Source organism: Lithobates pipiens, unplaced genomic scaffold, assembly GCF_037356315.1.
Source record: "Lithobates pipiens isolate NorthernLeopardFrog02 unplaced genomic scaffold, aLitPip1_a1.2 Scaffold_18, whole genome shotgun sequence".
In the NCBI taxonomy this organism is placed as follows: Eukaryota; Metazoa; Chordata; class Amphibia; order Anura; family Ranidae; genus Lithobates; species Lithobates pipiens.
In genome coordinates this window covers 98,992,320-99,016,713 of record NW_027507758.1, presented here as the reverse complement: position 1 = coordinate 99,016,713, position 24,394 = coordinate 98,992,320, and the positions used below count along the sequence as shown (strand labels likewise).

The following is a 24,394-nucleotide window of genomic DNA, read 5'->3' as shown; positions in this document are numbered from 1 at the left end:
GACCAAATGACGCACAGGACCTCCTTTTCAAATACACACTGAAGTTGCAGCGGAGATGTGTGAAACGGCTTCATAGAGAGCTGAACACAATTTCCTGACATGCAAATTGAATGTGATGAAATCCGCATAGGTGTGAACCCAGCCTTATGACACAGCTTATTAGCATTTTCGTTTTTGAAAATAGTGGAAAGATTTTAACAGCATGATTTTATTTTTTATCATTCTAGTAAGTTTTATAGTACTGCACCAGTCTATTCATTTTAAAAATCAGCTTGGCTGTGCGGGGGTCTGGCTTCACAGCTGCATTATTCACAGGTATCTGTGAATGAATGAACTAGAAGCCCCATCTGTCACTGCGGAATACTACTTGTAGTTTTCAATGGACTGGGAGGGTACCGATGAGCGCCACTGTAATCCATTCACTCTTCCTGTAGCTATAAAAACGGACAATACAGAGGCAAAGAGCTATAGAAAGAGAATGAAGGAGACGAACATTGCTTCCACAACCCACTGAACATGGGTGCAATGCTCTGCGGGATCCTGAAAAACATAAATGCACTTTACTTCCAAAAAGGTTAAATATTTTTTATAAAAAAGGTGAACTTAAAGTGTACTGTAAAAAAATAAATAAAAAACAAACACACACACAACTCCCTTATCCTTCCACTTCCTGTATTTTCAGCCGGTTTCCAGGGCTACCCCATGTGATCTCCCTGGGTGACCTCACAGGGAGATCTCTGCCCCTCCTGCAGAAGCCATCCATTGAAGCTGTACAGTGGTCTCAAGTCATGTGACCGGCCTGAAGATCATTCTAAAAATCAGTATTAACAAGCCTCGTTTTTATAAAAGACATGTACAGTGTGCTATGCCTGCCTATAATAGAGGGGATGGCACAGCTTTATACTTTTGGGTTAACACTTCAACACCTAGGTGCACATACACCATTTATATTGCTTGAGGCTACTGCTGGAATACATTGAAATGGAAATGTTTTTGCACACGGAGAACTTTAGGCTAGAATTTAAAGCAGAACTATAGTCACCTCTGCTTCAGCGGTGTGGCATTTGCCTGGCCTCTGACATCTTTGGATGGCCGGTTTCCGGATCTAGATCGCTGGGTAGGGACGATGAAACTCCCATGCATGCGAGTTCTGCCAGATTCAGCATTGCTGAATTTGTACAGTGAATGGCGCATGCAAAGCTTACTGTACAGGGAAGGACAGGCAGGTAAATAACTAATACAGAAGTGACAAAGCAGGTCTCCATTAAAATTCCTGCCTCTATCGATTTTTCATTTCGTCATAAAGATCCACGAAGGTTTAATATAGAATTATGGCCTAGTAACCGCACCTATAGATGACTTAGGCCCTCTAAGATCAGAGTTGCCACTCTTGTAGGTGGTTGTCTGCTTGTGCTATAGAATGTTGCAGGAGGTGTAACTATCAGTATTGTCACTGCCGATTCACCAGCATGTAACTTGTCCACCAGCACTTGGCCACACTTAATCCATAATTGCAGCACTGCCTGTTTCTGAATGCTCTGGTGAAGAATGACCAGTAAAGCACAAAGTAAAAGGATTTGACTCAAAAGGAGCTAAAATGTTTGTTTTTTCACTTTGTGAGGCTTGTGCATCATATAGTAAATGGATTTGGGACATGCTCAAGACTAAAACACAGAAGCCTTAAGATGCAAGGCTGTTTTGACCACCCTGTCATACAAACCACCACCTCATACAATCTCCTGGAACTCTCTGGGCTTCAAGTCAAAAGTCATACCCTGGCATCAAAACAATGCTTTATTCAGAAGGCAAGTTACAATTTTTATTACGCAGTAGTAAAATCCAATGCTTGGAGTACAGAAAGGACCTTGGCTCCTCAGATCACACATATTTGTTAGGTTCTGCCAGATGAATATTCAGACCTCCTCTGATGGCAGTTTTTCAAGCTCAAGGTGCAACAAGCTGCACTTGGAGTCTGTTAAGAGCTTCTTGACACATGGGCATATTGGAATGGTTTGTGATGCTGCCCACCCCTCAGTTGGATTGCTTTGGGATGTCCAAGACAATGATTAAAGAGCTTGTGTCCTGTACAACAGGAAAAAGTTATTTCCCAGCAAAGTCCATTTTTCTACAGTACGAGACATAGGTCACGGCTCTCTGTTCTCGTGGATCTCCCGACTGCTACAAAACTGAAGTTAGCCAGAAGTGGGAAGATCAACATATGGGGGGTGGGGGGGGATTTGGTGATCCCTTGTAGCCTCCTTAGCAGAATTAGAAGAACACTAGAAAAGCTAAAATGCAGTGAAACAGTAACTTCTGAAATTAATGGCTTCCATATGCATTTGTTTTAACTTTTGTACAGACGACAGCTAAACCTCCAGTTGCAGCCGAGCATTTTTTACCTTGCCGAGAGCCACATCATCACACAAGCATTGCTTTGTGCGCTTCTAATAAATTAAAAATACAAATTGTATGATTGGCTAAACCACTCACTGCAGCCTAAAAAAGTTAGCATGTAGTGTGTTATTGTGATTGGGCGCTTAGTTTACCTAAAATGAAAGGTCAGTACAAGGGAAATGAAATACAGTTAAGTATGATGTGTCCCTTGTGTTGATTCATCTTTCAGAAGAAACTTTCCCGTTTCTGCCCACCCCTAATCTTCTGATACAGCAGGGGTTAAAACTGCTAAAGGCCTGTCAGCAGCTATCAAAGAGTTTGACTATGTCTGCCCTTTCCTGTTAGATCTCCCAATCAAAGAAGCTGTACTATAGCTTATATGAATGACACAGGATCACCAAAGGGGGTAGAGCCACCATCTGTCTGTTCCCAATTCATTGATTATGTGGTGTAGTACAGCCTCTTTGAATGGAGCATCTGGCAGAAAGGATGGACATAGTCCAGCTCTCTTGATGAGAGGTCCCGACATACCTTTTGCCGTGTTAAACACCCACTGCACTGGAAGATTAAAGAGGAAGTAAACCCTGATGGGTTTGTTTCCCTGCAAAGGTAAAACATAACGGGCTACTATGCATCGCATAGCAGCCCATTATGTGTCACTTACCTGACACAGGAGCCAGCGAAGTCACCGCTGTCCCCTCTTCCATGAAGCGTAAATCTTCTTTCCGGGTATCATGGCTCCGGCGCTTGGAATGGCCGGAGCTGCTATGACGGCACTACCACGCATGTGCACAGGTGCCGCCACTAACGGCATATCGCCGTTAGCAGTGGCATGCTCCATGCGCGTCGCTGTCTACGGCGCATGCGCTGTAAACAGCGGTGCCAGTCTTTTTGCAAATATCTCCTAAACCGTGAAGGTTTAGGAGATATTTATTGGAACTACAGGTAAGCCTTAATCTAAGCTTACCTGTAGGTCAAAGTGGTCTGTAAGAGTTTACAACCACTTTAAATGTAGTTGACAGTCTTGGGGGCTGTGAAAGAGCCAGGGGCCACAGAGGAAGGCTTCTCCTGAAAGGAAAATACTACAATGCAGGAGACATGCCCACTGTAAATGATTTTTCCATTTTAGCTAAACTTCCACATAAAACTAAATGGAAGAAAAAATAAAAATAAAATTCTATCCCATCTCCGCTTTTTTTTTTCCTGTGGCTTCAAAAGAAGCCAGAAATCCCTTGGAATCTGACAGGCTCCTTCCTTCTTTCCCATCTTCCTGCCCTGTTCTGTCAACACCATCCATGAGTTCAGAAACTGGTAACGTTGACAGACATCTGCAGTTGCACTTTCCAAAGTAACATCAGGATGCGGTGTAAAAGCAGGTATATGGAAAGTTTGTTTTACATTAACAGATCGTACTGAAATGATTTTAGCACACCGAAGTACTGTACCCACCAAGGGTTCACATATAATTTACCTAACAAGAAAAGTCTCACTGCATATTTTAATTCTTAATTGAATCCCTCTGGGGGATCAGGTGCATGGATCGTGGCAGTGTGTTGCAGTTAGCTGCAACTCTGGTGCATTTGGAAGATACATTGGAGTGCCATTTAGAATGAATGGGACTGCATGCATGCGTGTGATCGCCTCGTAATGGTTTGAAGCCAGCCTAAACTAGTCCTTAATCAACCCTTCATCTGAACCAATAAACTAAACATAGCGCTTTAGTGTACACATTTCTCAATGATAGTGATCTGATGACATACCTCCGATACAGCCAAGCAGTTACACTGACAGTAAGAACAAGAGGCAGTTTCTTCAGAAAGCTCTATTGGTGTCATACTGATCATTAAATCCACTAAAGTATCCATCTGCAGCCAAGGATCTGACCACAAAGAAATAGGCCCCTACATTGTGGCAACAGAAGTCTATCAGTGAAGTGAGCTGTGTAAGCTTGTGGGTTCCTGGGTGACTGGCATCACACAGAAGATTTCAATATCCTTTTTTTGGACTTTTTGCAGTGGGAACTTTTTCTTTTTAGACTGGAATTATTTTAGGTTTATGCACAGTTGGGGTTTTGTATTAGGTTGGAATTCCATATATAAACACTGATGTGTGACAGATTTTTTGTGAACTATGGATGTCACATTTATTCAAATTTCATTTGGACTTGCTTGCATTGTTTTAACCACTTAGTATTCAACAAATTTTGGGAAAAACATCACAATAAGCATTTACTGATTGGTTTGCACAAACGTTATAGCCTCTACTAAACAGTGGATAGTTTTATGGCATTTTTTTTTTTTTCCCCCACTAGTAATGGTGGCGATCAGAGATTTTTATCGCGACTGCAACATTATGCCATACAGACAATTTTGACACATTTCCACTAAGGGGCAGGGGATGGTTTAAGTGTGTCCTGGGGAGTGATTCTAACTGTGGGGGGATGGGCTAGCAGTGACACGACACTGATCGCTGCTCCCGGTGACAGGGAGCAGACTATCAGTGTCCTGTCACTAGGCAGAACGCGGAGATGCAGTGTTTACATCGGCATCTCCCCATTCTTCAGCTCCGTGACACGATCGCGGACACCAGGCAGACATTGAATCCGCGGGTACGGTCACAGAGCTTGTGGCAGGCGCACGCTGCCGGTGGGAAATTCAAAGTAATGTACAGGTACGTTACTTTGCCCAGGCATGCCACTCGACGTACAAGTACAGAAGGAGGTCGGCAAGCGGTTAAATACCATGCACAATTGTTTGGAATTTCATAGGGCAGCATTATTGGTAAGCATTAAAAGCGACGTTCCATCCAAGTGTGGAAACTCTGCTTATCTGCTTCCTCCCCTCTGGTGTCATATTTGACACCTTTCAGGGGGAGGAGGGAATGGGCACCCATTTGTCAGGTCCCACTTCCGAGTGACAGCACCGCCGCCGAGCCAATTAGCAAGCGCAGCAGGCTTTGCGCATGTGCAGTAGGGAACTGGCCGTAAAATCAAAAGGCTTCACTGCCGGTTTCCCTTAGTGGAGATGGCAGCGGTGGCAGCACCCGACAACTGATCTGAAAATCAGCTGGGGTGCAGACATTGTGGGCTCCCTGGACAGGTAAGTGCCCTTATATTAAAAGTCGGAAGCTACAGTATTTGTAGCGGCTGACTTTTAAAGTGGAAGTTCATGCTAAAACTAAAATCCCTGCATCTATAGACACCCACAATCTAGAAAACATATCTAGCCCTGTTAAGGAAAAAAAAAAAAAAAAAAAAAAAAGAAGAAGAAAGGAAGATTCACCTCTCTGGGCTGAGAAACTCTCGGTGCCCCCTTGGTGATTGATATAGGCCACAGCTGTGGCATTGTCGGATTGGATCCTGATAGAACAAATCCCGTAACCTGAAAGCCCAGGCCTTCAAAGACAGACGCACTGTCCGAATCTCTAGGATGCTGAAGGGCAAGGCTCTTTCGGGTTCTTGACCACTGTCCCTGTGGTCAAGAGTTTGTAACACTGCTCCCCAGCCTGAAAGGCTGGCATCTGTAGTTACCACCTTCCAGATAACTGGTTTGAAGGATTTTCCTTTCAGCAGATTCTTGGTTAGTAACCACCAACTAAGGCTTTGGGACACCCTTGGGGACAGCTGCATTGGCAAGTCTAAAACTTGAATTGTTTTATTTCAAGCAGACAGGATACTGTTTTGCAACAGTCTCGAACGGAACTGGGCATAGGGAACCGCTTCAAATTAAGCCATCACCTTTCCTAACCTAATACAAAAAGGTGACTGAAGGGACCTCCTTTTGACCTGACCATCCACAACAGCTCTTTTATGGAATTGATCTTTGCCTGAGGCAAGAACACCTTTCTCTGGGCTATGTCTATGATCAGACCCAATTACTCCAGCCTTTTTTGCGGTTTTAACCCTTTCATGACTAAGCCTATTTTTGGATTTGGTGTTTACAAGTTAAAACCCATATTTTTTGCTAGAAAATTACTTGGAACCCCCAAACATACACACACACACACACACACACACACACACACATATTTTTAGCACAGACTCTAGAGAATAAAACAGCGATTGTTGCAATATTCTATGTCACACGGTATTTGCGCAGCGGTGTTTTAAACACAACTTTTTGGGAAAAGGGACACTTTCATGAATTAAAGAAAAACGAAACAGTAAAATTAGCCCAATTTTTTTGCATAATGTGAAAGATAATGTTACGCCGAGTAAATAGATACCAAACATGTCACACTTTATAATTGCACGCACTCGTGGATTGACGACAAAGTACGGTACCTAAAAATCTCAATAGGCGACGCTTTAATTTTTTTTTTTACGGTTACCAGGTTAGCGTTACAGAGGGGGTCTAGTGCTAGAATTATTGCTCTCGCTTTGACGATCGCGGCAATACCTCACGTCTGATTTGAACACCGTTTACATATGCGGGCGTGACTTCCGTATGCGTTTTCTTTGCTTTGCGAGCTTGCGGGGACGGCGGGCGCTTTAAAAATGTATTTTTTTTTTTTTAAATGACTAAATTGTTTAAAAAAAATAAAAAAATTTGATCACTTATTGCTGCCACAAGGAATGTAAACATCCCTTGTGACAGTAATAGGTGGTGACAGGTACTTTTTATGGAGGGATCGGGGCTCCTTTACACTTCAATGTATTCAGATCGCCGAAAACGGCGATTCTAAATACCGTATATACTCGAGTATAAGCCGAGATTTTCAGCCTCTTTTTTGAGGCTGAAAGTGCCCCGCTCGGCTTATACTCGAGTCATCGCTGTCTGCCCGCTCGATCAGCGTGTCGAGCAGACAGACAGCGGCCATTCTATTCAAAAGCCGCGCCTCCGGCTCCCCCTTCGCCTGTGATAGGCGGAACACTGAATTTCCCAGCAGCCTGTGTTCCGCCTATCACGGACATCGTATCATCCTCGTACTACGGACGAGGATGATACGAAGGCAGTGATAGGCGGAACACAGGCTGCTGGGAAATTCAGTGTTCCGCCTATCACAGGCGAAGGAGGAGGCGCGGCTTTTGAATTTTACAATGGCCGCCGAAGAGGGCACGGGACGGAGGCAAGGCAAGGCAAGGCAAGGCACGGCACGGCACGGCACGGGACGGGACGGAGGCAAGGCAAGGCACGACACGACGGCAAGGCACGGCACGGCACGGGACGGAACGGAGGCAAGGAGGCAAGGCACGGGACGGAGGCTCGGGACAAAGGTAGGCTGGACACACACACACACACACACATACACACACACACACATACACACATACACACATACACATATACACATATACACACATACACACACACACAGGGATGGGTGGATGGATGGAGACACACACAGGGATGGGTGGATGGATGGAGACACACACACACAGGGATGGATGGATGGATGGATGGAGACACACACACACAGGGATGGATGGATGGATGGATGGAGACACACACACACAGGGATGGATGGATGGATGGACACACACACACACAGGGATGGATGGACGGACACACAGGGATGGACGGACACACAGGGATGGACGGACACACAGGGATGGACGGACACACACACAGGGATGGACAGGCATGTCTCACCCTCGGCTTATACACGAGTCAATAAGTTTGCCAGTTTTTTTGGGGGTAAATTGGGGGCCTCGGCTTATATTCGGGTCGGCCTATACTCGAGTATATACGGTACTATATATCTTTTTTAAAACCGGCGCCATGGGCAGCCGAGTAAACAGGAAGTGACGTCATGACGTCGCTTCCGTGTTTACTATTAGGATACTGGAACGAAGCCGATTACGGCTTCGTTTCAGTTCCCCCCCAGCAGCCGGAGGCATCGGATGAGATGGTGGAATGCCCCAAAATTCCAGTTTGTACCCTAGAGTTAGGGTGGAGATGACCCACGTGTCCTGAATTTCCTCTTGCCAGACTTCTGAAAACTGCAGAAGTATTCCCCCCACTGTGGCGGGGGGGGGGGGGGGGGGCTCTTCATAATGAGGCTTTAGAATTCTGTTTTGCAGGTTTTCGGCCCCAGGACTTCTTTTGAGCCTGGGCCTGACCCTGAGGATTTTGCTCTAGAGTTTGACGGCGGCAGGCGTCTCCACTGCCTAGAGGCGGAAGCCCATGGCGCAGGAGAAAGAACCCTCTTAAATGAGGGGCATTTATACTTTCTTTTGACTGGCAAGAGTAATTTTCCCACTGGAAATCATTTGGATGTATTTGTCCAAAACATCCCCAAATAGCCGATCCCCGTGAAAAGGAAACCAGTCAGGAGCTTTTTGCATGGTGCTTCGGCTGACCAATTTTTTAACCACAGGATTCTACGCATGTGTACTAGCACAAGTGCAAGGTGGGACGCCTGGTGAATAGAATCTTTAATGGCGTCTATGGAAAAACAATGTTTTTGGTCCCGGGCTTGTTGTGCAGGAAACTCTTTAAGGGCCTGTCTAAATTGGTCCTTTAGGAATTGACAGATGCCCATTGGACTTTAACAGGCATCCAAACCTTTTATCTGTTGGATCCTTAAGCATTTGTGCATGGTCTACTGGACAAGTTAGACTTTTATTCACACTGGAAATCGTAGCATCAACTGCTGGTACATTCCATTTTTGGTGAATTTCTCCTCCATGGGAGAAAACCGAGAATCTCTTTGGAGGGAGAAAATGCTTATCCAGGTGATCCCATTTAGCATAAATAAGCTTTTCTAGTAATCAGGCAAACAGGCTGTGAATGTTTTAAGGAACCCAAGGAAGAAACCAAACTTTTAGCAGACTCCGTTAGGGGTAGCATGAAAGTAGAACGAACCATCTCCGTAAGATTGTTTCACAATTTCTCAGATTGCGAGGAAGAAAAGGGCTCATCTATCATAGTTTCCTCTGTAGAGGAGTCATCGGTTTGTCTTTCTTCCTGATCGCCTGAGGGTAACACCTCCTCCTGTACTCATTGTTCCCTTTACAAAGGGTCTAAGGTGGGGGAGGGGGATCCAACATGCTTTCTATCCATTTGAATGGAGGATGCAATTAACACCGCTAATCTTCCTTCTAGGCCCTGCAGGGCGGAGGAAAAGGCATCTTCAGTCACGTATACAGGGGCTGAGATGAGAGAAGCAGCTGCACCACCAATTTGTTCTAATGACTCACCCTGGTTTGCCATATCTGGTATTTCAGGCGACAATGACAGTGTGGAAACATGACCGGGGTTTCTAACACCTGGAATTTTTGGTACCTTTTTGGTTATTGTGGTGTCTTTTTTGGTACGCATAGTCCTAAGCACAAAAACAGAGGCACCATTTAAATGCACTATTTGCTGAACATAGTCTGACAATACAAGTTCAAGCTAGTGCTGGGAAAAATGTCCTTTCCATATTAGGAATGCCCTTTGCAGCCATTACGTGCCCCACCACTCCTGTGTCCCGAGTGCAGCCAGGCTTGCTTCTCACCGCTTCAGCCGAGGAGAGACTGCTCCATGTGAAACTCAAGGCTGCACCATGCGTTCTCGTGGACGCTGTGTCCTACAAAAGGTGCCGCACCTAGGCCCTGCCCCCTCCTTTTGTTTGAAAAACATTCCCACGCACACCCTTCGGGTCTGCAGACCCAACACAAGAGGGGGAGGCAGAGTCCAGACAAGCAGAAAGAGAAAACGCCACATGTGGAGCGACCTTGGGTCTGCCAGGTACAACAACAACTGCTGATTCCACAACCCTCCTGGTCCCTTCAGGGGGGAGAAAGGCATGGCAGATCTTACCTTGAGAGGAATCCCCCTGTGCAAGCTGCTGCGGCCACACACAGACTGACTGATACTGAGCTGAAGTGAAGACAACAAATTAAGGTATGTACACATACTCCCTCTAGTGGAGAATTAAGGCATGACAACATTTTTCCTTAAAGAAGAAAACCTTAGGTGTACTTCTATAGTTCCTGCGCATCTTCCTTACTTTACCCCCACCGCGGGATTCTGCTGAATTAACAGACAGATCCAACAGTTACGACAGGCTGCGTTTAGCAAACCTTCAGGGACCAGGTCCCTTTTTATCAGGGTTCCACTCCCTTGGACCTGTAATAGCACCCCGCCAGAAAAGAACTTTTAGGTAGTATAGCATGACCAAAGCTCTGGGCCCTGGGGTCCAGCCCTGAAAAGAGGCGTTACAGGCAAAACCTTGTGCTTTCGGATACAAGGCCCGGGTACCATCCACCTTGGCCTCAATGGCACTTTGGATGGACCTGTTCTGTGGAGATTTAAGTCCAGTATGGATCCCTCCTGGAGCTCCTCAGAGCACATCTTCACTCGTGACCAACACCTTAGACACTGTCGAAAAAAACTGAGGTACTCGTGGTAGGAGGAAGGGTTATATAGGGAGTGAACTTCCTCTAGTGGGTATACCAGTGACCATCACCTGAAGGTGCCTATATACCCATATAGTGATTACTATGGTGCTCTTTGTCCCGTGATTTCCCATATTTCCATGTTGTGTACTGTGGGAGTCCAGATATAGTGAATGCAGAGTCCTGGGTTTAGTAACACCTTAATAATATCAGGCAATTAGACAGCCAGAGAGCACCTACTCATTACAACGTTGACTATATTTCAGCCAACTAAATGAGGAAGAAGGCATTAGGACATTAAAGTGTAACTAAAAATGCAAAATGATTTTTCTTCCCATTTTGGACAGCGCACGCAAAAACAGGAAGTGAGAGAAAATCTCTTCAAAAGGTGAAGAAATCCCAGTGTCCGCATTGGAAGATTACCCCTCTACTACTGTAGTGATATCAACCGAAAATTTGAGATTATTTTACTTTAATTTTGATTTGTAAATAGGATGGACAGATTGGGGTGAATCTACCTGCAAGATGCTTTTGGCAGGAATATTACACTGTCCCTGGAACCACTTTAAAGTGGTTGTAAACCCTTACAAACCACTTTGACCTACAGGTAAGCCTAGATTAAGGCTTACCTGTAGGTCCAAGAAATATCTCCTAAACCTATACGGTTTAGGAGATATTTGCCCGAAGACAAGCACCGCTGTCTACGGCGCATGCGCCGTAGACAGCGGCGCGCAGGCGCACTGAGCGCGGCATTTCCAACAACGGAGCTGCCGCGCGTTCCGGCTCCCGTGCGCATGCGCGGGAGTGACGTCATCACGGCTCCGCCGAATGACAGCGGCGGAGCTGCGAGACCCCACCGAAAAGATGGATGCGCCGGACTACAGGGGACTGCGGTGACATCGCTGACTCCTGTGTCAGGTAAGTGACACATAATGGGCTACTATGTGATGCATAGTAGTCCATTATGCTTTGCCTTTGCAGGGAATGAAGGAAGTAAACCCATCAGGGTTTAGATGCGGTAGCAGTTTCTCTCAGCCTTGAAGTAAATCAGTGTTTTCTTTATTCATTTTGAGGGCCCATTCACACTTATGCATAGCGATGTGTTGTTTTCAGACAGCCCATTCAATATAATGGCCTAAGAGCAAGGCAAAAAACAAAAACCCCTGAAACTAATTTTTGCCACGTAAATACTCACTGTATATTACAGTGATAAAATGTGTGAATGCACCCTGCCTTCGAGATTATGCGCAAGTCAGTCTGTCGCATGTGATCACTGCATGAGCGATTGCATACGAGTGACCATGATCATCTGCGAGAGCCATCAGTTTTCCATTGCTTTCAATGAGACTGCCCTTCAAGCGGATGTCACTGGCTGCATGCAGGGTGAATATCTCCTAAACGGTGCAGGTTTAGGAGATATAAATTTTTACCTACAAGTAAGCCTATAAAAAAGGTAAAATGATCAAGTGGGGATTACAACTGCTTTAAGATAATCATGGGAACCCCCACAAGGATTCTGTCATCCAATTGGAGGCAAAAACGCTTAATTTTAGAGTAGGGAAGACTAGACAACTTTTTTTTTTTTTTTTTTATTGCTGTCAATGCGCCACTTAGAAATTTCCCTCACTTCCTAACAGTTACTGAGATAGGAAATGAGGGGAAATGTCTCAAAAATCAGTAAAACTGACTTACATGCTAAACTGAACTCCTGTTATCCATATGAGAAGTCTAGTCAAAAAAAAAAGCTTCATCATCAAGTACCCAGATAAAAAAAAAAAAAAAAAAAAAAAACATCATAGGTTTTGATGGACAGATCAGTCTTATTTCTGGTAGCAACTCTGTTTAAAGCGGTAGTAAACCCGTTGACACTCTTTTTATACCCCTGTAAGGAAAAAAAAAGGCATAATGAGCTAGTATGCACTGCATACTAGCAGATTATGAAAAACTTACCTTAGGGCAAGGCGCCGGCATCTCACCCAATCCACACATAGGGAGCTGACATGTTCCCTTGGCGCGTCTTACGGGTATCGTGGCTCCGTCGCTGTGAGTGCATGCATGCTGGAGATTTTTCCGGCAAGGTCCGGCGTCTGCCAGGCTATCAGCCGAGAATCCCCTGTGTGCATGCGCTGCGCTGCAGTCAGCGGCTCATTGCGAGGGGAATATCTCCTAAACCATACAGGTTTAGGAGATTTTTTTTTACCTACAGGTAAGCCTTATTATAGGATTACCTGAAGGTAAAAGTTACAAATTTGACTATACAACCATTTTAAGGCCTGCAGTCCCAGGGTGGCCATCACATCACAAACACACACCTCTATACCACTATTCATTTTTGCATTCATGTGCTTTTGTATCATAACCAATCACAGATCCAATCATTACTTTATAGACATTTGAAACAAAATGACTTACAATGTGAGCACATTTCCAACGGGTAGCTTGCCTCATTTCCCTGTAAACAGAAGAAAGAGAAAACTGTTAAGAATTGTGGCCAAAGCCAAGTTAAAGCAGGCTCTTCAGCTGAGCACACATACAATAAGTCTGCTTGGAAGGCTTGCTTGCCAAACTTGTATTTAGTTTGGCCACAGCAGGCCAACAGCCAATAATGGAGATGCCCAGTGGTTGGAATGAATCACAAAGCCTCCAAGGAACACAGGTGTTTAGTGTATAAACAAAACCTACATTCGTAGAGCGGGCACAGAAGTTCTCTGACATAACTGGGATTTGTTTATTCATCACAATCCCAGACAATTTTATAGAATAGAAAAAAAAGTTTTGTTCCAATCACAAATATACCTTATGTCACAGAACTCAAATGCTGGCACACCATTACCACCACCTCCATGCCAATCGAGTATGCCCTTCCACCATGGATCAATCTTCAGAGCATAAGCTCACATGTAAGGCCTCATGCACACGAGACACGCAGGTGAAAACTCTGCTCAAAAAAAGCTGAAACACGCGTTTTGCCACGTTTGCATGCCGCGTTTAGCCGCGTTTGCGTTTATAAAGATAACATCATGTAGACCCTCCCCAAGCTCTCAAAGCATGTTTTTTTTTTAACTATTTCTGCTATTTTGATCAGAGTGAGCAGCAGCAGTATAGAGAGCAGTTGTACACTTGCATTTGCCTCTCTTTCTGTGGTATATATTTTGAAATGGATCCCATATTGAATATATGTCAGGAAATGCTCCTGATGTTGCTCTTGATGAGACAGCAATGTCGTCACAAATTTCGTGAGAGGTCCAGAGTCAGAGCTCGTCGATATTGGACCCATCCGTTGAATATTTCACAAACATGTATGTGCAGCTGCGTACCTACCCCCACAAGTCGGGTTACAAAATGTCATTCTCTGATGCAGAAAAGTGCATGACATTTTGCGACCCGAATTTGGGGCCCCCTTATCTCGGGATCACTTGGTGATCGGAACCTCAAATTTGGATATGTTGTAGTGCTAGTTCCACCGTGCCTGCATACCGAATTTGGGGTTCCTGGCAATAAGTGGCCCCAAGATATTGGCCCCCAAAGTCGGGTCACAAAATGTCACTCAGATCAGGGTTTTGCCGCGTTTAGCGTCTGAAACGTGGACATTTTTGCGTCTGAACCCATTTTTTTGCTTCTGGAAAAATGAGGTTAAACGCAACTGCATAAAAACGGCAAAAAACGAGACTGTGTGCATGGACACATAGGATAACATTGAATGAGTTCAGGGGCAGTTGAAAAAAGTGTCCAACTGCATCTGAACACGCGTTTAACTGCGTCTCGTGTGCATGAGGCCTAACATGTTCCCGCTCGGGGAACCAAGTGCCGTGTGTGTGACGGCAGTACGGGGACAGGTTACCCACACCCGCTGTCTTTTTTTTCCAGAAAGTGAGTGCCGTGTGGGGGCTCTGTCAACATGGCCATGTTATTCAGTCATAGTTCTGTGAATGAACTAGGGGGTGCAACGATTTTCATAATAGATTAGTTGGCCGATTATTGTTTCGATCAGTTAATAACCTTAAAAGGTGTGGTGTATAATTTAGTTAAGATGTAAAGTTTAAAAAAGAAGGCAAGTTATTCTTAAAATATCTCTATGCAGTGGTAAATATAAATAACCAACTATATGGTTAGAGATCCAATCCACTGAGAACACCTCAAAGAGATATACTGTATATACTATTAGGAGGTTAAAACTGGTAAATATCAGACTTAAAAAAAAAAAAAAAAAGGACTGTTTTGCAGATTTTTTAACAGAATATATTATATGCTGGACATTACAAAAAAAACGTCTAACAAAAAAAAAAAAAGTAATTTTTAAGAACGTTCAATTTTTGAATCATTAGTCAAATTCTACGTTTGTTTTGATTTTGATCTGTTTCTACACCTTTTGCCATTGCGTTAAAGTGGAAGTAAACTCCCCCATCGTTTTCAGCCAAGGAAGCTGCCATCTTTGCCTCCGTTTAATCTTCAACTGCTATGGTGCTGCACATGTGATTCGTTATGACACCAGCCATTGGATGGTTTGATAGTTTGGCTGAGAGCACAGCCAATGTGCAGTTAGCATTCCCGGCATCCTGCCTTTTTTTTTTTAACTGTTTAAATCCATGGGTTTACTTCCACTGTAAGTACAGTATAGAGTGCCCCAATAGCAAGATAAGAAAACTTCTGCCTTTAGAATACTCACTTCCTGCCCAGGACTACATGTCCCATGAGGCATTGCTCCTTACACATTCACAAGTTCTCAGGCACTTACTGACATGTATGGGACGGTGTACTGAGCTGTATGTATGGCAATCGATTATGAAAATGGAAATCAATTTAATAATGGATTGTCGACTAATCGGTTAGTTGTTTCAGCCCTGGAATGAACTACAAGTACTGACATCCTTTACAGCTGTTGAGCACTCTGTAGTTGATTCTTCTCATTGTGAAACTGCCTGTCTGTACAAGGTATGGTTTACAGGCACATAGCTTACACAGTCTGCAGGAGTCCTGTATTTTCCAGGCTCCTTAAAATAAAAAATGTAAAATGCACTTTTAACCTTAAAAAAAAAAAAAATGTGCATTTTTAAAAGCTGTACTTATACCACTTCAGCCCCTGGAAGATTTGGCTGCTCAATGACCAAGCCATTTTTTTGCGATACAGCACTGCGTCGCTTTAACTGACAATTGTGCGATCCTGTACCCAAAAAAATAAAAACTTTTTTCCTCAGTTTAGGGGGATATATATTCTTCTACATATTTTTGTTAAAAAACAAAAATTGCAATAAGCGTATATTGATTGGTTTGCGCAAAAGTTATAGCATCTACAAAATAGGGAATAGATTTATGGCATTTTTTTTTTAAACTAGTAATGGCGGTGATCTGCCATTTTTATCAGGACTGCGATATTGCGGCAGACAAAAAAATTGGACACTTGACATTTTTGAAACGAACGAACGAAGTTCATACTTAGTATATAGTATTCGTATATACATGCGGCGGCTGGTCCGCAAGCTGTTAAATTGGAGAAAACCAAGAAACAGCAACGCCTTAGGCTGGGTTCACACCTATGAATTGGATGTGGGTTTCTTTGCATAGCAGGAGATTGAGCTCGGCTCTCTATGGAGCCAGGTCACGCATTTCTGGAGTGGCTCCGATGCAAATTGCGCAGGAGCCCTGTGCGTCTTTTGGTCCGTTTCAGGACTGAATTCAGCACCCAAATTTGGGCTGAAATCGCACCTCAAATGGAGATGCACTGGACTCCTGCTGTGAGCCGCATGTGGCTTAGATGTGAACCCAGTCAGAGGTCAGGGAGAATAGTTTTAGTAAAGTTGGCCATAAACTGATCTAAATGCGGCTGGTTCAGCATAGACTGGCCGAATTTCAATCAGTGTGCAGCTGTTCCGGCTTTACTGAAGTCAATCGTTTGATACATGGAGGGAGGGTCGGGAAGTACCTGCCTATAGCCAGCTTAAAGTGTACTGAGTAGTGGTCATAGTTTTTTTTTTTAGCAGTAAGTGGTCAGTAAATTTTAGAAGGGCAGTTTCCGTGGAATGAAAGCCAGACAAGTAAAGCTCCCTATACAGCCTTTGGCTGTCCTCATCTGACCCAGGATGCCTCCACTATCAGTACCTCATATGCCTGTGTAGATGAGATATATGGGGGTCACCTGTGGGTACTGGGACTAATCTAATGACTAAGAGAAGTGATGTAGTGTTAAAATGTAAAGTTTTTTTTCGGGGGGGGGGGGGGGGGGTATTGGGTTTAGGGTATCCCTGGCACTTTACCTTTTACTGATGGAATTTATAAAAACCTTCCCACTATATCCAAAACGAAAACACTTCACTTTAAAAGCACCTAAATACAATAGATTACGTCTCACAGAAATCAGGGCTTTTAGCAAAGCTACTAGGAAGGAAAAAAAAGAAAATGGACAGCATGATTGTTATCACAAAGGCAGTAGAAGGACAGACCGATGAAAATAAACATGATCTGTGTAAATGACATGTCTCCTATAGAAAGGATCTTTAGGTGATTTGACAGATTACAACAGATATCATGTTATGATCAGCTTTGGTGAAAGCCAGGCAAACACCTATTCAATGCTAGTAGCTTTCCCTGTACTTGGCAGGCTGGTTTGGATAAAAGTGTAAGCATCTCTGAACAAAAACCAAAGCACACAGTTCCAGTAAAATGTGTTTAGCCCCATCAAGCCATGCTTCGGTGTGGATTTGATGGCACAGATAACAGACGAAATTTCCTTTTTGCGTCAAGTCACAAGCAAAAAATAAAAATAAAATATGAGCAGCAAGGAGGCTCTCATTGTAGAATATAGTACGAGGAAAGAAAAAAATTGCAAGCTAGTAAAGCACATAAAGCACCCAAGAGAAGCTTAACTGTACGTCTCGTATACGGCAACACTGCAGCCTCCAGAATGCCTTTTTTGCCTCACAGTTGCGGCACGACCCTATTCACTTGAATGAGACAGGGGGCATAATCAACCCTCCCCATGTTGAGGGCATGTGGCCCGGTGTGGTTCAGGAGAAGGGGCTGCACGCTTGATACCTGGCCCCCTAGGTTACATGCACAGATTAGAGTCTAGTAAGAGTATTAAAAAGGGAAACCATAAACTCTTTGCCCACGGGTTCTCCTTTATATCCATATCAGGGCCAAATACTGGATGAGGATCTGGTATGGATAAGAAATGTGAACCCCACGCTTTATAGACATATCAGACAGCCACGCCAATCACTTTCATACCCTATGACTGTTATACATTACAAATTGCAGCAGAAGATCGAGCACTACAATTCAAGGGCCAGCATTCACACTGAACGCTAAATAGATAACCTACTATATAAAGCACCTTTGAGTAGCAAAGTCTGTCCTCGTGTCAGAGGTGTACACAATTTTAAAGCTTGACACGCTGGTTATTGATTTACTCATCGCAACCTCATCTTTTATATTTCTTACAAAACACTGAGTAATTTATTGTATTTGTATAGCCTATAACTTTAATGTGCAAGTGCCAATATTGTGCGATTAAAAAGAATTCAGACCATCGCCAATTTATTCTCCAGGGTCTCCACTTTCAGTAAATAAAAAATAAGTTTGGTGGTTACCCAATTTTAACTAAAACCTGAATTTTTAACATGTGTGCAAAACTTAAACGTCTGTGCTAGAAAAGTGGTTAAATGAACTTGGCCATTCTGAAGTGAGGGTAATATCGCTAACCAGAACACAGACAGACACTTTAAAACAGTCATCTAAAATTCAATAATATAGTGTAAAGCTGTGCTGTATTCCCAATGTAACACGATTCAATGCAAATTAAAATGTACACAAATAATGCCACGGTAGGAAGATTATAATTCTGCTTAAAGAGGAAGTAAACCCTGATGAGTTTACTTCCTCTTTTTTTCCCTGCAAAGGTAAAGCATAATGGACTACTATGCATCGCATAGTAGCTCATTATGTGTCACTTACCTGACACAGGAGCCAGCGAAGTCGCCGCTGATCCCTGTAGTCCGCCGCATCCATCTTGCTGGTGGCGTCTCGCAGCTCCGACCAATGACAGCGGCGAAGCCGCGATGACGTCACTCCCGCGCATGCGCACGGGAGTCGCGTCTCGCAGCTCCGCCTCTGCCATTCGGCGAAGCCGCAATGACGTCACTCCCGCGCATGCGCACGGGAGTCGACAAATTAGGCAAATCCATTCTTGGATTTGCCGCATTTAGTGCGCCTGCGCGCCGCTGTCTACGGCGCATGCGCCGTAGACAGCGGTGCCCATTTTCGGCCAAATATCTCCTAAACCATATAGGTTTAGGAGATATTGCTTGGACCTACAGGTAAGCCTTAATCTAGGCTTACCTGTAGGTCAAAGTGGTTTGAAGGGGTTTACTTCCTCTTTAATGCCAGAAGGCTGCACATGCATGCAGTCCTATAAAAAAAAAAAAAAAAAATGAAAGTATTAATTTATTGTCACAGTTTATAAAGAATATATGTGCCGGACTTCGGCTGGAAAAACATTCAAAACATGATTCCATTTGGTTCAGGAGGTCCTACACCTACAACACAGCATACTGTTTTTTAACTTCCGTTTAACTGACTTAACAGATGTGTGTCTGAGCAGACACTGCCTCTACCCAGCTGACAAGATCGATCCTCTTGTGTGAAAGGATTCCCCCAGCATATCACTTTTCATATCTGCAAAAGGCCAAGGGATTGCACATACACAGCAAGTTCTGAGGACAGACGCCTACACCTACATGGAGCCTCCTCTGAGCCATTTTCTGACCGGGACACACACATTCAGAACACCGCTGCAATACAAGCACAGTTTTTTATGTTTTAAACCCTTTAAATACACAGCAAGAACCAAACACTAACTGCTGATCTGTCAGAAATCTAGTGTGCTTCTAACTTCCTATCTGACAATCTCAACAAGCCAATCCTGTTGGTCTGCAGATCTTCACGTTACCCTCACACCTCTGTGTGTTGCTCCACATGTGTACATAGTCTTCCTTCCCAGCAAAACAACGTTGATTTCCAATAGCTTGCTCATAAACTGTGTAAGAAAAGGACTTTTGACCAGTGTAGTTTGGGAGGATGTGTTGCTCCTGCCAATAGATCCATTTTTCTTTTTTTCTATAATAGGCCAACTGCCCAGCAAGAGTGACATTAAAACTTACAGGACAACTGTACCTTACACAGTTCTTGAATGGCCCAGTGCCTGCCAGCTGAGCACAGCGCCCGTCACACAATACCTTCATCTCCCTTTCAAAAAGTGTCATGGTTTGGCCATGTCAGAATCTTCTCTAGAAATGTCTGTGCCCAGATTATACAGACAACACATTCATGTATTTACAGGGTCTGCACTTTAAAATGTACAACTTAAAACTTTGTCATCACAGGGTGACAACTCCGCTGTGTGTTCTCTCTAAACAAACATTACTATCCTATTACAGGAAGTGGAAAAATATATCTTTTAGTATAAATCTTTATTTAAAAGTTTCAATTATAAAAAAAAAAAAAAAAAAAAAAAACATATACTCAACAAGAAAGAAAATAATCCTATATTAGAATAGAAAAAGACCAACAATACGGAGCAAATATAAAAACAGATAAACCAGCAACACTTATTAAATTCAAAAAACTAAAAGATAAGGGTTAATACGAATTTTGAATACGCCACCTTAAAGAGGAAGTAAACCCTGATGGGTTTACTTCCTCTTTTTTTCCCTGCAAAGGTAAAGCATAATGGACTACTATGCATCGCATAGTAGCTCATTATGCGTCACTTACCTGACACAGGAGCCAGCGAAGTCGCCGCTGTCCCCTGTAGTCCGCCGCATCCATGTTGCTTGTGGCGTCTCGCAGCTCCGACGAATCACAGCGGCGCAACCGCGATGACGTCACTCCCGCGCATGCGCACGGGAGTCGCGCCTCGCAGCTCCGCCGCTGTCATACGGCGAAGCCGCGATGACGTCACTCCCGCGCATGCGCACGGGAGTCGACAAATTTGGCAAATCCATTCTTGGATTTGCCGCATTTAGTGCGCATGCGCGCCGCTGTCTACGGCGCATGCGCCGTAGACAGCGGTGCCCATTTTCGGGCAAATATCTCCTAAACCATATAGGTTTAGGAGATATTGCTTGGACCTACAGGTAAGCCTTAATCTAGGCTTACCTATAGGTCCAAGTTGTTTGGAAGGGTTTACTTCCTCTTTAAAGAGGAAGTAAACCCTAATGGGTTTACTTCCTCTTTCATTCCCTGCAAAGGCAAAGCATAATGGACTACTATGCATCGCATAGTAACCCATTATGTGTCACTTACCTGACATAGGAGCCAGCGATGTCACCGCTGTCGCCTGTAGCCCGGCGCATCCATCTTTTCGGTGAGGTCTCGCAGCTCCGCCACTGTTATTCGGCGGAGCCGCGATGGCGTCACTCCCGCGCATGCGCACGGGAGCCGACACGCGCGGCAGCTCCATTGTTGGAAATGCCGCGCTCAGTGCGCCTGCGCGTCGCTGTCTACGGCTGCCTGTCTTCAGGCAAATATCTCCTAAACCGTATAGGTTTAGGAGATATTTCTTGGACCTACAGGTAAGCCTTAATCTAGGCTTACCTGTATGTCAAAGTGGTTTGTAAGGGTTTACAACCACTTTCAGGATCTGAGACGCGAAGACCCAGTGTTTGACATATAGCAATAGCTATAATCCACCCTCAGTAAACTGTAGTTTGTAAAGTGTTCATGGAGTGGCATATCCCTCGCTGGACTTTACTCATGTAAGCCAGCACATTTTAAATAGTGAATAAAAAATAAGTTTTTAAGACCGTGGCTGTCTGCTTAGAAGGTGTAGCCCATGACATAACTAAAAAGGGATTCACGTAATGTTCAGTATATATAATGCTAAAGAGGACTGTCAGATTGCAGAACATGCTAGGATGTGAGTCAGCTAGTGATACGAGCCTGGAGAAATGCTGCAGAACATAGTATATACCGTAGGTTAGTTAAAAAAAATAAAAATAATTATTACTGCTTTACAAATCAATAGTATTGCTCCCAATAATGACTAGTGGGGTCAATGGGCCATACAAGTAGTATCAAAGGGCTGTAGGTTGGGCACCAGGGACAAAGGGGGAATTTACTAGTTTGATAACTCACAGATCTCAAAAGTGGACTGTGGAAGTTAGTGTTGGGGAGATTCACCCTCTCTCCATTTGTCCTGTTTACTTTTATCATAAGTGAAAGTAAGAGAAAATTCCAAACTTTGGATTGGAATCACAAGTGTAAAGTGTAAATCTTCCAATGGGGACACTAGTTTTGATGACAACCCCCCCCCCCCCCCCCCCCCGAGGATTCCCTAACATTGAAGAGATTTCCTCTTGTTTCCTGGTTTGACTATGGGACAGAAAGTCAAGGGAAATCTCCATAATGGGATATAGTTGGCAAAAAAAAAACTTTCAGGTGTTATAACCCCTTACTCCATCCAAAATGAAAAAAAAAGTTTTGCCTTTAGTGACACAAATGTGTTTTTACAGCAATGTTTTGCATTGAAGTACCCAGTAACTAAATAGCCAAGAGTACATCAAATGCAAATAAGGCATCAGGATTCACATGTAAGCTGCTTAGTTTACAATGCCTGTAAATCATGGAACCAGGGGGAGCTTTGACCTTGAGATGACTGCATTACCAACATTTAACCACAGAAAGTGGACAGAACTAGAGTTTTGCAACAAGAATGTTTATTGGTCGTTAATGTCCCCCTCCTGAAGGATACCTCCACCCATCCATTTGATATATAGAGCTGCCAAATCTTCAAAATACAGGAAAAACTGTCCCTACAGGACTAGCAACTGATCTGAGCATAGGACAAGCTGCCAGATTCATCCATAAATATATCTATAGATGCATACCGAAGAAGAAGAAAAAAAAAAAAAAAAAAAAAAAAAAAAACACACAACACACAAACACCTTAGTTGAAATACCTGCTAATATGCTAAAGATAAAAAATAAAAAAAAAAGTCATGTTTTGATTTTAATTAAAAGGTCAATTTAAAAAAAAAAAAAAACATATGAACCACTTAAAATTATGCAGCACTAAACAAAGCAAAATATATAAACAAATCCTGTGCAAAAACAAACATGTATTAATCACATCTCTAGCATTTGTGCATCAAATATTAAAATAAAGGTAAAATTATGCAATAAAATATGTAAGCAATTTAGTGTCCAAAAATATTACAGCCCACAGCGAACGCATCACAAATTGTGAATCCACCATGTGTTGATGTCCTCCTTCACAAACTGTGCGCCAAACACAACCCCCTTTACTTAGCATAACCGCAACTTTGTGCAGTTCATAAATATATGCTCCCTCTAGAACATAGGACGACCATCTATAAAATAAGCACTTGATAATAGCCTCATTAGTGATGCCGTATGCAAGATATTCCCTCCATCAAGATCCGAGAATGGATTCTTTATTTCATGGTTCACTTCATCTCAATAAAATAAAGTAGAATCTAGTGCTCACTGTATAAAACAGCAATCGAAAGCTGGTTTTCCAGATTGACTTTTAGACCGGCTTCTGTTGAACAGACAGCAGTACTATACACAGACCATTAGTCGTCCGGTTCCTGGATAAATATCAGTCCGTTTATACCCTGCTTCAACAACTTATGTGGTTTCTTTGGCTGATCTGGCTGTATAATAAAAAAAAAAAATATATATATATATATATATATATATAAAATCTATATCTCTCTCATGAAACTTGATCGTTGATCACTGCTCAGCTAGTGATGAAGAGATGGAGTTATTAGTATACAGGATTTATATAGCACCAACAATTTACACAGTGCTTTACAATATAAAAAGGGAGACAATACAAGAGGATTAAGAGGGCCCTGCTCAGAAGAGCGTACAATCTAAAAGGATGGGGCAGATGGAGTTCTAGTGAATGCTGGGAAGATTGCAAGGAAAAAAACAAAAACTAAAAAAAAAAAAAAAAAAAAAAAAACACGTCCTTTGTTAAAAGCCCAATAAAACCACTAGGGTATATGCATTTTGTGCTGATAGACGCATGCAATATATGTTAAAGCACTTCTGCTACAGAGCAACACCATGCACATGCTATACATTGTGGTACAAGGATATTCCAAAATTATAGTATAGGTAGGCATACACCGTTGAAGTGTACTGTCAGCCAATTCAGCAAATTCTCTCTACAGAGCATGCATGTGTAATGGGCCCCAAGGCCAGACATAAACAAGTCAAAAACAGAATGTTCCGTCGATCGAAAAACAAAAATGGCACATATGATTGTGCCATCATTTGATTTGTCCATAAAAAATAAATAAAAAATAATTCCAGCATGTTGGATCAGGCACTTTTGATTGCAACACAAATGGCTTGTCACAGCCGGCACACTAATTAAAAAAAAATCATTAGTGTGCCTATGGCCTGCTTAATGGTTGATTGAAGAATCCTTATGGGCACAGGTACGTCTATCACCCCTGTGTTTTATCGAAACTTAAAAGTGGATGTAAACCCTCACATATGCCCAGTGAAGTGAACAGCCTCAGATGATACACAGAGATGAAACAAACCTCCCTACATAAGTTTTATGCCGCATTTAGAAGCTTTTTTTTTTTTTTAAATGGGCAAAAATGCCTATAAACAAAACACGGCTTACCGTGTTTAGCATCT

The 24,394-nt window shown here is 43.2% G+C and overlaps 1 protein-coding gene across 2 annotated transcripts in view; it reads right to left on the bottom strand.

Annotated features, from left to right (window-relative positions):
* The window catches only part of PPP3R1 (protein phosphatase 3 regulatory subunit B, alpha), a 162,436-nt gene that overhangs the window by 43,207 nt on the left and 94,835 nt on the right, over positions 1-24,394 (bottom strand). For both annotated transcript variants that reach the window (XM_077485942.1, XM_077485943.1), the window contains one exon: positions 13,130-13,169. In XM_077485942.1, the coding sequence (XP_077342068.1) occupies positions 13,130-13,169 (40 nt within the window). The remainder of the gene's footprint in view (positions 1-13,129; positions 13,170-24,394) is intronic.